We start from the raw sequence: 15,528 nt of genomic DNA, 5'->3' as shown, positions 1-15,528 counted from the left end.
TTTTTCCTTCTTGTATGCTATGACTCGCAAAACAAACGTTCCCGCCCCCCTTTTTCCCTCCCACGATCCCCAAACGTAAACATCGCATCGTATCTAAACGCACCGGGCGCGCCAACCCCAAACATAAACCAAACCCGACCAATCTCTTCCGTTCGATTTTCTTCCATGCGCTTCCGGGCACGATCACTTGCAGGGTTTCGCAGCACACCCTCGCCCTCGCCGTACGCGACGGCCCTGCTGCCCCTCGGGGCACCGAACGGAACGGCCGCCATGGGGACGGAGTCGGTCTACGCCAAGCCGGAATCGGTCTGTCCATCCCGGGTGTCCTACTACGCCTCGTCCCAGCTAACTCAGGTAAGCTGTCCATTTCACTCGGCAAACACCCATCAAACGCCTTACCGCCCTTTTTTCCGGAGCAGCCAGTCCTTTGATTACTCTCCCCCCCCCCCCCCCCCCCCCTTCCCCATGCCCCCTGTTGACCTTGTCTGTTGTCTGCATCCCTCGCTCGTAACCCTCGCCCCTCCGACGGAACGGTTTGGGATGGAACTTCCTAAAAATGGATGACAAGGGTTTGTCCGCGCTGTTTCCGCGCAGTGTCCGGCAGGTTCGGAGGTTCGCACAGGATCGCCCTTCCACAAGCATTAACCCCTGCAGGCGCTGCTCCACAGTCGTTTGTTCAGGACGACCGGTTCACTCTCTTTTTTATAATTTACTACTCCGCGAGTTGATATCTCGTACGCGGGCAGCCATAAAATACACTCACAGTCAATCGAGTGGGGTAAAACATGGCATAAACTGGTTGGCTACACCCGCTATTCGAAACTGTCTGATGGAAAAGTGTTTTACTTTTTGAAATGCTTTGCTTACAGCTTACACGCACATGGATCTGTTGGCTTTGCTTGCGGTTTTAAAACCACCGCATTTGCAAGACGAACAAAACATTTATCGGACGCACATGAACTACGGCCGGCCATTATTTGTGGGAATGGCATTAATGGCTATATTTACCAACCATTACCGGGTGTGTCCTCGGGCAGTCATTTCTTCGTACACCCGACAATAGAGTGCAGTTTTCATCATCTGTTAATGTTGCTAACAGCCCCGGTGCACCATTGCGCTACATAATTTCACACGTGTAGTCAATAGCTTTGGAATTTATGTGTTTCGATAAGGAAACCTAATAAAAAATAATACCACACACACACGCAGCCTGTTCCAGCAAATGTTTACCGTACGCCACTGTCCCAAGTGGTGTAGCAATAGATGGTTTTTCCATACCAAATTCTGTTACAAAACACATGGTGTTAAAAAAGAACCGAAAGCTTGTGGTAATCCCACTTTGTTTTGTTCGCTTTTATTCAATGAAACCGTTTCATTTTATCCATGTTTTCGTAGCCCCTCGGGCAGCAACTGTTTCATGCGACTACTATTATACCCTATTGTATAGTTCCCAGGTGTCGCGCTATCCAACCACAAGAGCACAATTTTACAAGGATTAAAAAGTAATCGCTTGTTTTTCAAAGCTTTTGCCATAAGCCTCACCGGTGGCGGTGGATTTGCTTGCCGCTATCAAACTCAAACCACCGTCATAAATAAGATTAAGGTATCCTAGTGGCGGCTTCTAATTAGGATAATTTATCATCTTCTCTCGATGTCATTGCCTAGACGGTAGACAAACAAGTGGAACCATAATTACTCGCGCGTGTGTTGCTATCCGCAATCCATCAACGCCCTTGCGCTCATTAGGGCTATCAATTTTCATTATGAATTTCATATTTTTTAAACTTGTTCAAAATGGCACAAGAATGCTTAGGCTGGCACATACAAAATGATTTACTAAGTACGCCTAAGCCATCGCAATGATGTCACAAAAGCGAGCCTGAATGAATCAACTACAATTGACGAAAAAATGAAACGCGAAACAGCTACCATTATTTTCTTGCACAATGAGTTTTTTTTTCTTCGACTAATGTCGTGTCGAAAAAATCAATAACTCTCGCTCTATTATGCCTCTGGGAAAATATTATGTGGGACATCAACCTTCAACAATAGGTCCCCTCATTAAATGGCAGAAATTTAGAATTCGTTTATAGGAAAATCATCCTCATTCCGGTGATTCATTTACGCTGCTTCGATCAAAGACATCCAGAGCGTACCATAGCAACCCGGAAAAGCGATCCCACCCCCGTCCTTGTCTTTCTCCCTCACCACCTTCCGCGTCCTGCTGGGGCGTAACGAAAATTTGTCACTGAATTGAAAATTAAGCAATTTGAATAGAGAGTAGGGATTTGCCTATTTCACCCCTCGCCAGAACAGTTCCGAGCGACGAACCGTGACACGAAGCGAGTTTGACAGTTTGAAGGCACAAATTTCTATCAATATCGTGCGCGGGGACAGGGCATCGCTTCGCAAAACAACAAGGCCAGCGCAAGCGTCAATCACGGTGGAAGGTGTGTGTGCCATCGCCTCGCGGGGGAGGAAGTCGTTGAAATGTTGTCGAAAGTTGGACGAAAGGCTCCTTTTTAAAGTGATTTTCTCGTGGGCTGTTGAAGTGTGCTCGAGCGACACCTTGTCTGGGTTGTTGTGTGCGTTGAATTTGATTACATTTTGGGGTAAAGTGGAAATTTACACGCAGTTTTGAAGTGAAAGTCAATAGGCGACGATTCGTATTTACAGTTCATCGGGAAAAAGTGGACGAGTGGAAGATTATTAAAGCATTATGCCTTTGATTTCACGAACGTTTGATGAATGAATGATTATGTTTCCCTATCGAAAACCATTTGGAAAAAATGAAATGCATCAAAATGGACTACCAATAACTTGTCATCTAGGAAAATTTGTCCCAGTAAAGCCAGAAAAAAACATGCCAACCAGAAGAGAATGGCCAAATTTTTTCAGCTGTTTGAACTGTCACGCAAACTAACGTAAAACAAATCCCAACCATTATCTGTTCCCGAAGCGCGCCGGGTGACATAAGCTCGGTCCCGGTTTTCCACCCGCAGCGTAGAGGTGTTAGTTAAAAATTAATAACAATAATGAGACTCTTTGTCGCAGCGAAAGATGAGACCAGTCATTTTTCACAAAAATCACACCCCATTCTTGCCGACCGGACGCACCCTCCTTGTGCGTTTTTGCTTTCCTTTCCTTTTTCCAGCGCCGGAATCCATCGTCTACCAAGGGGGACGCCCTGACTCTTCTCGTGCATCGGAAAGGGCGACAAAATGGATGTGAAAATGATCCCCTGATACCGATGGCGTACTCCCGGCACAAAACACACCGCACCGCATACTGCAGCGTTTGGTTCGGTTTTTAGCTTTTATCGGGAAGCGGAAAACGTTCGGTTAAAAAGGGACCACACGAAACGCACACAAAGAAGGCAAAATAAAAGAGACCCATGGGGTGAAGGAAAGCACTTTTTAGGTTGCTCTGGAACGGGAACCGCAAAAGGTTGCGGTGGGTGAGCCCGTGCCACAAACATAAACTTGACACAATTTGTAACAAGATATTCCGGCTTTTACGCCACGAGGGCAGACATGTTTTATTTCTTCCCACTGTAAGAGGTGGGGAAGGGATGCCGCCCATCGGAGGGTGAGAGGGGGGCGAAAAAATACGGTCCGTGACTAAAGGTGAGAAAGTGGAACATAATTCTTTCGCCATAATCCTCACCTGCTTTGGAGTGGTTCCGCTTCAAAAAGGGGTTTAGCAAAATGCAACCCAGAGGAGGTTAACTTCCGTTTCCTTACACATCCCCTTTGAAATAGGTACATTGGCGCCTAACAATAACGCTTTCTTTTTAATGCATTGAGTGTCTTGACATCAAAGTAATTCATACCTGACGGAGTCATAATGCTTTTAGTCAATCACTACTGGTGTTCTTTAATCCAACTTTGTATTTCTTATAAGAGTTGTCTTACAGTTGCCTAAGCTTAATTTTTCAGTTTCAGATCATCTTACTAACTGGTTTAGTAAACTATGATTTCCACGTGCTTTTTTGTAAAATTTAATGGTTTTTATAGTGTTGGCAATGTTTCATTCCGATCGTTCACGATCATTGCTAAACTTTGATAATCAAAAGCTCCAAGTCACTAAATCAATTCTTCAACCTTTTTCCAAGGTATGGCACAGTTAAACCTTATAACAAAACAGATACTTTCTTAGTAAACTATTTATAAATTATAGAACTTGGACAAGAACTTTTACCATCTCAATGCTTTGGTGTAAAGAGATTGTGAAGCACTTGAAACACTTTACGCTAGGTTTCTTGGATAAGGAGAGTTGAGTTTTCCTTTTATCTAGACTGTTATTAATTACTTACGTTTTTTTTGTTAAGGGTTCAAAAATTATGAACCTCAGAGACTTTTCATTGAGTATTTAAACACTTAAAAATATAAGCACCCAAAACGATTCGTAAAATCAATGGAAATTGCATTGAAAACTCCTATGAATGCTTATTGTAATATCTCTATATATATAATTCTTGTGTCACGGTGTTAGTGTTCAAACTCCTCCTAAACGACTGAACCATTTAAACTCAAACTTTGCACACACGTTCCTTAGGTATGAGAATAGGTTTTTAACTATATCTCATATCTGAAAATTTTATACTTTTTTAATTAATTACAATTTTCTATCGTCATATATTGATTTGTTTGTTTTGTTTACATTCAGCAATGACACATAAAGTGAACTACAACAAGTATAAACGGACACAGCAACAAGCCTTTTGACAGACTGGGGTGGTGAGTTTAATACGTAGGTGGTGAGTTTAATTCAAACAAGTCGTTTCATGTAAGTGACGATAGTAAAATCTTGGTAATTTTTGGTAATAATAACTAATGTTGTTAATTGGAGGTAATAAAATATGTGTGCAAATTATTGATGCTTAGAGCAGTGAGAAAACCTTCCCATTTACCAGTGAAAACCAGTGAAAACGAATTTCAGTATAGCTACTACAGCGAGGCTATGAACTCGCGAATAGGGACGAGCATGCTTATTTGTCACGTTTACATGCAATCCAACGTGGCGTAAGTTTTACTGTCAACAGGACAAAATGCGGCGCATAGTCATGATATAACAAAACGTGTGTTCAAACATTAATGTCGCTGATAAACTCTATTACAAAACTACATGTATTTAGTCCAACACGCTATGATGAGTATCGAGCATCTTTGCATGATAATTGAAAATTTGCCGCTAAGTCATTATTATGTTTTAAGTTCGCCGAATCGAAGTGCATCTAATTTGATGGACACTGAAATAAGTCGTGAACTGCAGCATAATATTGCAGTCATGTTGGATATCGTTTCTCACAACGTATCAATGTTGACTGATGAACAAGCATATGTTTACGAACGCATTATCATGGCAGTATCAACGGGACAAAGTGGTATCTTTTTTTGGATGCCCCAGTCCGAGCTGGCAAAACATTTCTCATATCGCTCTTGCTTTCCAAAATACGAGCAAACAATGACATTGCAATACCAGTTGCTTCATCTGGAATTGTAGCTGGAAATGGAGGTAGAACGACGCATTCATCATTTAGGCTACTTCTAAACATCAATAGGAACCCTAAAGCCGTATGAAACATCAAAAATCAATCACTCATGGCCTAGGTCATGGAACAGTGAAAAATAATTATCTTGGAAGAATGCACCATGGCAAACAAGCATTCTCTTGAGGCGCTGTACAGAACACTCAAAGACGTGAAGTGTAATAAAGATTGTTCCAGTAATACAGTAGGTCCCTGCAGTACGCTATACTCGATATACGCGAATTCGCAATACGCGATTTTTTACAACTGACAGCTCATAGGGTTGCTCGACTTCTGATTAGTCAATTTTACTTTGTTTTGGTAGAATGAAGTTTTTAATATGCACTTTTTAACAGAGATATAATGATACAATACAAAAAATGGAACACTTATTAGTGAATTGGATTGAAGATATGTTAAATAACCGGTTCCCTCTCAGTGTCAACTCTTCAATATGAAGTATAAACGATATGGCAGAGGAAATCCGCAATACGCGAAAATTCGATATACGCTATTGCGTTCGGTCCCAAACATTCGTACTGCGGAGACCAACTGTACTGTGTTTCTCCTCTCAGGTGATTTCAGGCAAACTCTTCCCGTAGTGCCACGATCCACCTGTGCTGATAAGATCACCTGAACTTGCCTTACTCATCGGTGTTGTGGATCAATTTTGAAAAACTTTAGCTAAGCATAACACGTTAAGCGCTACGTCGGTCCCATGGGGCCGACAGCGTTCTTTCCCGTATGCCGGCGTCGGCCCACTCGGACCGACAGAGCCGTTTTGATAGGGGTACATGTACTTCGGGACCGACAGCGTAGTAAGTTTTTCTGTCGGTCCGCATCATTAGAACCATTTGTTTAGTAGTCTTCGGGGAAATTTCATTATAGGGCTTTGCATATTCTAGAACAAAACACAAAGACAGTTGAAATAATAATTGAACATGATTTTGTTCATCGATATCGGCAGATATCACTGTGAAGATATTATTGTTTCTATTAGTAGTCAAACATCGCTTTGTAGACAGAATTGTTCTAATTCTAAAGAAAACAGATGCCACACATGCTGAAGTCTGACCGTATTTTCATTTCTCTGTTTTGCCTGGTTTTGTTTCGTCGAGACATGATTGAACGTGAATGCACTGCCTCGCTCGCCGTCGATAGTTTGCTACGAATCCCCGGCAGAACGGAAAGCAGGGCAAATTACGCGTAGCGCTTAACGTGATAAACAGGCACGTCCAAATGCTACAGGATCCATCAGCTTCTACTTTCTCCAAACAGTTATTAGACATCGGCAATACACCTTAGCAGATTCTTAAAAAGCTCTAATAGAAACCCGATTTAGAAAACTAATATGTACATCATACATGGCTTACCAGGCGTACATAAAACATCGTTTATCTACGACGACGTAAAAAGTGTAAATACAATGAAATTAATGTACTTAAGAAATATAATGTGACCTTTAAACCAATTTTTAAGAACATCAAACGGGTCAGCTAGTGATTAGTAAAAAAGAACTATTACTACCAAAGACTAAAGAATGAAGAACCAAATATTAGTCTGCAAAAACAGAATTTTCACATAAAACCATAAAAAATGTTGTCTTCAGTGATTGTTTGAAATAAAAAGATACGGAATTTAATAATTCAAAACGCATCCAGCATACAACCACACTTTCATTCCAACACGAAACAAAGAACTTCATCACAAAAGTTTGGTATGTGTACCACATACATTATTGTTATCAATACATATTTGGAAATAACTTTCGTAGCGACGGTAAACAAATATCCTCTCAACCCACAACAACACTCGAAACCGAAAAAATTACTCAACTTCGGCAAAGTATGTTGTTTCTTTATTTTTCTAGGGCAGCTTTTTGACACCTAAACCATTAAACATAGCTCTGGACACATTCTAAATTCCAGTCAACACTTTCCTTCCTTAATGACAGAAGCAATCGTGGCGGGAAAGTTTTCTCCCAGGTGTGAAAGTTTCATGACAAGCGCCACAAAAAGACTGCCCGGTGACAAGTGGAAAGTTTCCAATGCACTAAAGTATGTGTTTTAATGATGTGTTCATCATTAATTTGGAATTTTCTTCCCCGTTCCCCCTTGCCACCCAAAAACATCGACAACAACAAGCACCCTCCGTTGAAAAACAACCATTAACCCGCCTGTTGTTAAATATGATCCTTGGTCGCAAGCAAGGAAGGGGGAAAGATACCAGAACTCCACACCGCAACTCCATCATTTTCAACACCATTCGTATCCGGGTGCCCCTTTTTCCACCTTCCCAACGAATTGACCGAGGCTTCTTAAAAGGGGTTGGGCACGGCAGCCGGGGGAGCGAGGTGCGAAGGGTGACAGTTTTTCACCGGGTCGGTCCCGCAGCCGTAATGTTACCGTTCTGAAACAAAAGTATCCACCGGGAAGAAAGGTCGGAAAAGCGACCCGTTACGGGAAATGAAAACCAACCACCGGGCGCTGTGAGTGTCGGTGTGTGTATCCCTGCTTTGAAAAGGCACGGAAGCCCCTTTTTAACTGCGGGCGAGAGTGTTTCAATCCGCACGGCCAAGTGAGTGTACGACGGAAAAGTCAACGTGCGGTTTGACTGCAAAACCGAAAATATTCCACTACACACGACGTACGACGCCGGGATGAATCAGGTGCTACACTGAAGCGACACTTCGGTGCCTTTTTCCAGCGATGACATAAAGGTCCATAAAGCGGAAGAAGCTTACCAAGGTTGGGGCAAGTGCCTTAGGCTGTAAACGAAGCGCCTAGCTTAATTAAAGCTGACTCGTTTTAAAGAAGGAACACATGTTTCTTGTAACGTTTTTGTTCTGTAAAGAAGAAAAATGATTCTTATATGTTGATGATGGCCAACTACTATTTACGATTCGAAAGTTTCCATACTACACGCTACAGGTAAATGAAAATTCCACATCGTTTTCCAACAGCGAGCAGCCGCTCTCCACGACGCACCATTCGATAATTGATTGCAATGTTCGGTGGCCATAGTGGCAAACCATTGACACGATTAATCATCCTGCTTTTATCACTTGCATTACTAGCTTCCCTTCGCTCCGTAGAGCACTCCAGAAGAAAAGGTCCTTCAGTGCAAACACTCTTCTAGACGCTCCAACTCTTCTTGGACGAGTGCCAACTGGCAGCGACTTGTTGAACATGGTCAAGCGGGACATTAGCAATCCTTGACGGGTTACAAGATCCTAAAGGGCAGTATATTTTTGATCACTGTCTGTGTTATCTGTGTGCTAATGGACACAACATTTTGTAGAGCGATTTTCTTCCATTTACTTTGAATTCTCTTTTCAATACACTACGAAATAAAAATATGTCCCAACGTTGCATTTTGAAAGCTTCTGACTTAAGCAATACAGAGATATCTTTGTCCTTTGCTAAATAACATTTGACAAACACATTCTTCACCACAGCAACGCCCACAATTCCGGCAAAAACAACACTACGAAACAAGAGACTGTTTGATAGACTAAGGAATGAAACATAGTCTTAATTCAGCCACTACAAAGTATTAATCATCTCTCTTCATCGGGAAAAACTCGACGTCCACCGCTTCGTAGCAGGACAATGTTGCCCACTGTCTTTTACCCTTTTTTATTCCCTTTCATCACTATTCCGTTAAACTTTTGTAATGCTTGCGCATCCCGGATGCTGAATTGGATTGGCAGCTGGATTCAAGTGGAGTGATTTTTTTCTTCTTGTTTTCGTTCGCTCGCTTCCATTTGCCGTCCGTTTCAATTCTTGTGCCTTCTGCAGGAATTTAGAAACAGCAATTCATTCTATCCTTTTGCCACAATTTCAGTGCAGCAAGGATCTTCTTATGTACGGTGCATTGATAAGTTTCTATCGACGGAGCATTTTGGATGAGGTTAGAGAAGTTTTTGTGCAAACACTTTTACGTCAAAGATCAAGACTCTTAACCGAGAAAGCATGGGATAAGGCCTAAAATATCTGTTATAGCATATTAGCTGTAACAATACGCCAACGCCCTTATTACCATCGTTAATAATCAAGAGTCTTTGAAATGTGTAAGTATCAGATCGTTAGTATCTAAGCATTAAGCGGTGGGATAATCGGGGGCCCTCAAGACGATTCCATTGTCCTAAATGGTTCTATACCAAAGACCAAAGCTAGAGTCCTGCATTTTTAGAAAAAGAAATTGATTCTATACAAATTTCTGTTTTTTTTCCTAACACTGTTGCATATCGTAGAACGAATTTTTTTTTCTTATAACAGGAGAAGGAAGAAGATGTAATTTAATGCTTTAACTTTGATCGCTTTTGTTTATTTTATATTTTTATTGGATTTCAATACGATTTCCAATTATTTCAAACTAAACAAAAGTATTTTTTGGTAGGTAATACACATTCCCTTTTACATCATGTTAACAATCTGAACAATTCGACAATGCAGTTCATTATGGTCTACAAATCCTTAACCGATACGGCCCAATAATTTAATATTGTAAACTGCACTTTCAAACACTGTACTCCGATAAATTACATGGCTTTCTTTTCTTTTTAATAGATTCCAATCGATTTCATTTTTAATAGAGTATCTTTTAAATAAAGTGTGGCCTGTTGATTTTGCCATTTTAAACTATTATCAAATCTTTCAATACGAGGGTTTTATTTTGATTCTTTTACTATTTAAAGTATTGGAAAAAGCATTTCTTTTTTTTGAGCAAACTATAGTTCCAAAGTCGGTTGTGCTTTATTGCCTTTTTCCTTCAATTATTTTTGGATGCGATATGAACCACGAGTAGATTCACTAAATAAATCATCCAAAAAGAAACTTATCGCTCCACCCTTTCTTTAGTACATGTGGCCCCGATAAGTGCACGGTACAATTTTTCTCTCGCCGATTTCAGCGAAGAGCGGGTGTTGATGGATGGAAAACAGAGTTCAAACTGACAATAGAGTTTTCCCTCCGTCCGCTCCATCGGTGCATTTCTTTAGACCAGTGGTTTCTGGCATCCATTTATCAACGAGCCCCCGAACACATCTTCAGCCTGGGGCTACCAAGCGCAAGAACGCCAAAACGCGGTCATCCGACGTCCAACGTGCGCTCACCGACGGACACTGCTCCTTTTCCGAATGAATTCGCGCGCCACAGCGCGAGTCGGGTCCATGTTTTATTCAGCAGCCGGTTTTGGAATATCTTGGACTCGATTCAATATTTGAGCGCAAAGAGTACGGATCCCCGAGCCAGCGTTCCTCTTCCTCTTGCCCCCGAATGCTAACGAGCCACGATTTATACGCGCGCGAACGAAAGGCTTGCGCGCACCGAACTGCACCACACTGGGCCGGAAAAGTCCGTGGAAAATCTCGCTTTATCATTTCATCGCCATTTTTCGCCGGAGAAAAGCTCTCAATTATCGAGATGCTATCGCTCAAGGCGATTAGTTAGAGCTGTATGAAACGGACGGGGAATTGCTGCACTGGATAGGTGCTTTATGAGGCATATTCAAGGAATTGCGAGCAAACCTAACGAATGAAATATGCTTCCGATAGTGTGAGCAACTAGCGTTTCTACTCACTGTGTTTATCTTGGGTTTTATATATTGTCTTTACCAAAGCGACAAAATGATACTAAAATAAAACACATCTTTCAAGTAAATAACAAGACAGCCTTTCAAGGAGCCTTGAAAGTTGTTTTACGCGAGACTTTTTACCGTCCACTTGGATTTTCTTTTTTAATAGATATTACAAATCAATGATACTCTCTGTAATCGATTTTATATAACAATTTAAAGCTTTATACAGAGCTTTATCTTTGAGTTAACAAAATTGAAAAAAAGCTTACGGAGGTTCAAAAGTTGTTCTCAAGATTTATCATTCTTTTTTCATTTTGTTTTACTTCTTCATCCATGTTCTACGGGTTAAGGACTTGGTTGATGATTAGCAAACCAGCTTATAACATCAGATAATTGATTGAACAAAATAACCGACGAGCTCAAGGAAACTTGAACGCTCTTTTTACTTGAGAACAAAAAGATCTTCTTTAAACACGAATTTCAAAATATTATTGTTATTATATTACTACTTGATAACGAAAAAATGTTATTTAATTAGCTTTAGCACAACAACTTTGCTTAGAGCAAAAAAGCTCGAATGCTTGTTTTTCTTTTTCGAGATTGATCACTGTTTATTTGGTTTTATTTCTTTCTCCAAGTTTATAAACAAAACCTTTGAAGAAAATTAGCTTTTAACATCAGATCTTTCTCTTTCGTCGCGAACTTTATCTTGGATTGAATAAAATGTTAGGAGATTTCTAGCTCTCAGACGCGAAAGCGGTTTTGACTCAATATTTAAAATGTTATTCTTTGTTTCTCTTCTTCAAACATGAATTTAAAACTGATGGAAACTGTCTCCATGTAATTCGTATTGTACGATGAATAATTAATTTACTTTAGATATACTATCTCCATGGACTTCGTTGATTGTTCCGAAAATTCTATAAACAAAACCTCAGAAACAAATCGAGTTAAAGTAAACTTTAACCCATATCAAAATTAAGATCTAACCAGCTGAAACAATTGCCTGGTGCTAATGAAAGCCTACCAAAACCACACGCCCTTCCCGCGACCGGCTCGAAGAATCGCATCCTTGAAGGCTATCGGGCATCTCCATCACCTCGCTATCACCGATCTCATTCACAATCCGTTCAAAGAGCGAAACTAATCCAAAGCTTAATGAAAGCAATACCTAGCCCGAGCCCAATGCCGGGGCATTAACTTCACGGCAAACCGATTTGCCAAACACCGACAAACACCGGGTTTATGTGTTGTCTCTCCGTCGGGCCCACTCTCCGACACGATTGCTGTGCTGGCGCAGCTTTAGTTGGCTTATCAAATTTCTCTAATCATCAATGAAATGCCATAAACATGGCCCCTGCCAATCCCAATCGGCAGTATGAAGACGCAAACGAACCAATTCCATCGGCCCAAAGCACGCATACACACACACCGTCTGTCGGGTCGTTCGGTGATCCTTTCCATCTTGTGGTCGTCGTTCGATCCTGGACATGACGTTCTTCGCCGTTGGTCCTTGTTTTTCGTCGTAAAGCTGTGTGGCAGCTCACTACGACGCCTTCAACGATCGTAGGCCCTGAAATTTGATTTTCTCGACTATCTGGTATGAAAAGGGGCGGCGAGGGGGGAGACCAATGGGCTCATTTCTCAAGCTGCCCCGGAAACGTGTGAAATGTCTTCTCGACACGCAATCCTGCAGCCCGGTAGGTGAAATCCGATGCGAACCGTCCCTCCCAGTGTCCTTCGACCTGTTTCCGTTTTCCCTCAAAAAAAAAAAAGTACCCAAAGGCTCGGTGGCGGACAGCTTTCGTCGTCTAATAAGCAATGACAGTCGTTGACGCAAATAGGCAGCCGAAAATGGGCACCAAACGACGAAAGGATTCACCTTAATATTCTCGTCGCTCGGTCGCTTCCGTGCTGAGGTACAGTAAAAAAAACAAAGCGGCTCTATGTGTCAGCCCAGTAATGGCAGAAAAGGGACGGGCCGTGCCGAAATTTGGAAATATCCTCCAAAGCTCGAGCCAGTCACCGGGCCGGGCTAACGAGAGCAGCCTAAATCCCGTAACGTCGTCGTGAGAATAGTGAACGAGACTTTTTACTGGTTTGGCATTGTTCATTTGGCTGTGATTTGCCGCAAATCCGGGTTTTCCCACCAGCACCCGGGGGCACCATCTTGTGTGCACGCCTTTTGCCGAGACGGTACGCTAATGGTTCGCTTTTCTCCCGGCAGGTCTACAGCCTGTCGACGCCGGCCCGGAGCATCCACAGCAACGGCTCGAACCCGAAGGACAAGCTGCGAAGGATCGCCGTGTCCCCGGGCACCATTATCTGCCAGCAGCTCGTCCAGGAGGGCACGTACGGCAGGATCTACAGCGGCATCCTGCATCATCCTCTGGGCGAAACGCGAGACGTGTTGATCAAGACTGTTGTTGGTAAGTCGGTGCATGTTTTAAAAGGCATTTTTGACAATTTTTGCTAGGAAGCTTTCCTCCATGTAGACGTGTATGGTTATTCCTTTTCTTAACATCTCTTTGACATGATTTTTCATTATTTTTACACCTTTGCTGCATGTTTTTCATAAAGCATGCAATTAAATTATCATTAAATTGTATTTGCTCCAAGCATGCATGATTTCTAATTATGCTACAAATGAAGAAAGGTACCATCAATTGTTTGTTCCATATTAGTACATGATTTATTTAATTTTTGCATGTTTTTTTATATAACGAATATGGAAACAAAAGACAAATTTAACTCACTGAAATGACTTTTCTCATTTAGATTTTAATTATATTATTTGTTCATATTACCTAAATATGTTGTTGATTTTCTTCATAAATTAAAGTAAGTTTTGAAAAATTTTTGTTTCCATACACGTTTCGATTTTTTTTCGTTTTTTTTAATTTCCTTCATATTTCCTAGACATAATTTAAATTTGGACTTCATAACTCTAAGAAAGCTGTCGAATGAAATTGGCCGTGGTTTAACAATAAAATCAATTAATCTCCTTTTTATTTTCCCTTATAGCAGTAGGATGATGTAATTAAAATATAAAACATCAACTCGATATATTCCTTATCGATTTATCTTTTTTTAACTTTAATTTTCCGGCAATCAGTAGAAAAAAGATGAATAGAAGAAAATAAAAATAAAAGGAAAACCAAAGCTTTCTTTATTTACCAATGCTATACATTAAGAGAACAAGTGGCGTTCAAAGAAAACCAATCCTTAAAGATAAAAACTACAACATTTTCTCCACTCTCCCCAGATGGTGCCTCGCTGAGTCAGGTGGCTTACCTACTATCGGAAGGTTCGACTCTGTGCGGCATCTCCCACCCGAACATCCTCTTCCCGGTCGCTGCGGTGACCGAACTTTCGGGGCCACCGAAGGTTGCCTATCCGCTCACCGCCAAAGGAAATCTCAAACTGTAAGTAAAACAAAGCTCCCTGCACCGATGTTCGAAGATTTATCTACTGCCCGGCGCCACCGTCGGGGTGGTTCCTGGGTTCGGAGGCATTTTGCACCAAACTGCAACTGATAGACAGTGGCCGGAAACGATACGAAACGGGGCCAAAACAACACAGCCCGACTGGGAAAACGCCAAGCAGCGGGGCCGGAAAAACGATCCCAACCCGGGATCAGTTCCTGAATAAACATTACATGACAGCGTACTGTTTTTGTCGGGCTCGATTTCACGAGTCGTGTTAGGTGTTTTTTTTTATTGTTTTCACAAAACAAAAAACAACGATAGGCAAAGTCCCACACATACAAACACTCCGCATTTCCAATGCGAAGCGAGTGGAAGAAACGTCTTTAAAGACGTTTCGAGGCCAAGGAACCCGTTTTCGGCCGGAAAAACCACCTGCAGCGTTGGCACGACACGCGGAGACAAACAAAAACCCCCGCGCCATCTTGGTGCCCCACGATGGTGGCCGCGATGCAAAGCAACAAACGAAATGTCATCCTTTCCACATCCGCCCTTTTCTCCGTATTCTTTTTGATTTCTTAAGAAACCGCTCCTGGCTACCCTTCGCGCGCCACCACTCGGCCAGCGATAGAACGGGGAAACATTTATCAAATAGACATTAGCAAGCCAAAAAACCCCTAACCGAGCGTCCAATGGAAATGGGGAGAAAAACCATCGACTTCGCTTCGCTTTGATAGGATGAAGTGAAATGGATCGGAGAAAAACATTCTGTTCCCGGCGCTAGCTTTCTCAGCAGCATTTTCTTCGAATTTTCACCCACTCGTGCCTCTGGACAGGCTTTGCATGTTGCAGCATAAATGTTGGGCAACATAACAACATGCTTGTTTCGTGTGGCTTTGTTTTTTCCTCGAAACCGTACAAGTACGTCGGGTTCGGTTGAATGTGTGGGACGAAAACATGCCTGGGTGCCGGGGGAAAACCTTACAGGATGGG

The 15,528-nt window shown here is 41.9% G+C and overlaps 1 protein-coding gene across 1 annotated transcript in view; it reads left to right on the top strand.

The window, feature by feature from the left end:
• Positions 1-15,528, top strand: part of LOC131281378 (tyrosine-protein kinase Drl) — a 52,683-nt gene that overhangs the window by 21,917 nt on the left and 15,238 nt on the right. Inside the window, exons 6-8 of the mRNA XM_058310705.1 lie at positions 194-354; positions 13,338-13,539; positions 14,376-14,535. Of these exons, the coding sequence (XP_058166688.1) occupies positions 194-354; positions 13,338-13,539; positions 14,376-14,535 (523 nt within the window). The remainder of the gene's footprint in view (positions 1-193; positions 355-13,337; positions 13,540-14,375; positions 14,536-15,528) is intronic.

Source organism: Anopheles ziemanni, chromosome 2 (assembly GCF_943734765.1).
Source record: "Anopheles ziemanni chromosome 2, idAnoZiCoDA_A2_x.2, whole genome shotgun sequence".
In the NCBI taxonomy this organism is placed as follows: domain Eukaryota; kingdom Metazoa; phylum Arthropoda; class Insecta; order Diptera; family Culicidae; genus Anopheles; species Anopheles ziemanni.
This window is presented reverse-complemented; position numbering and strand designations above follow the sequence as displayed.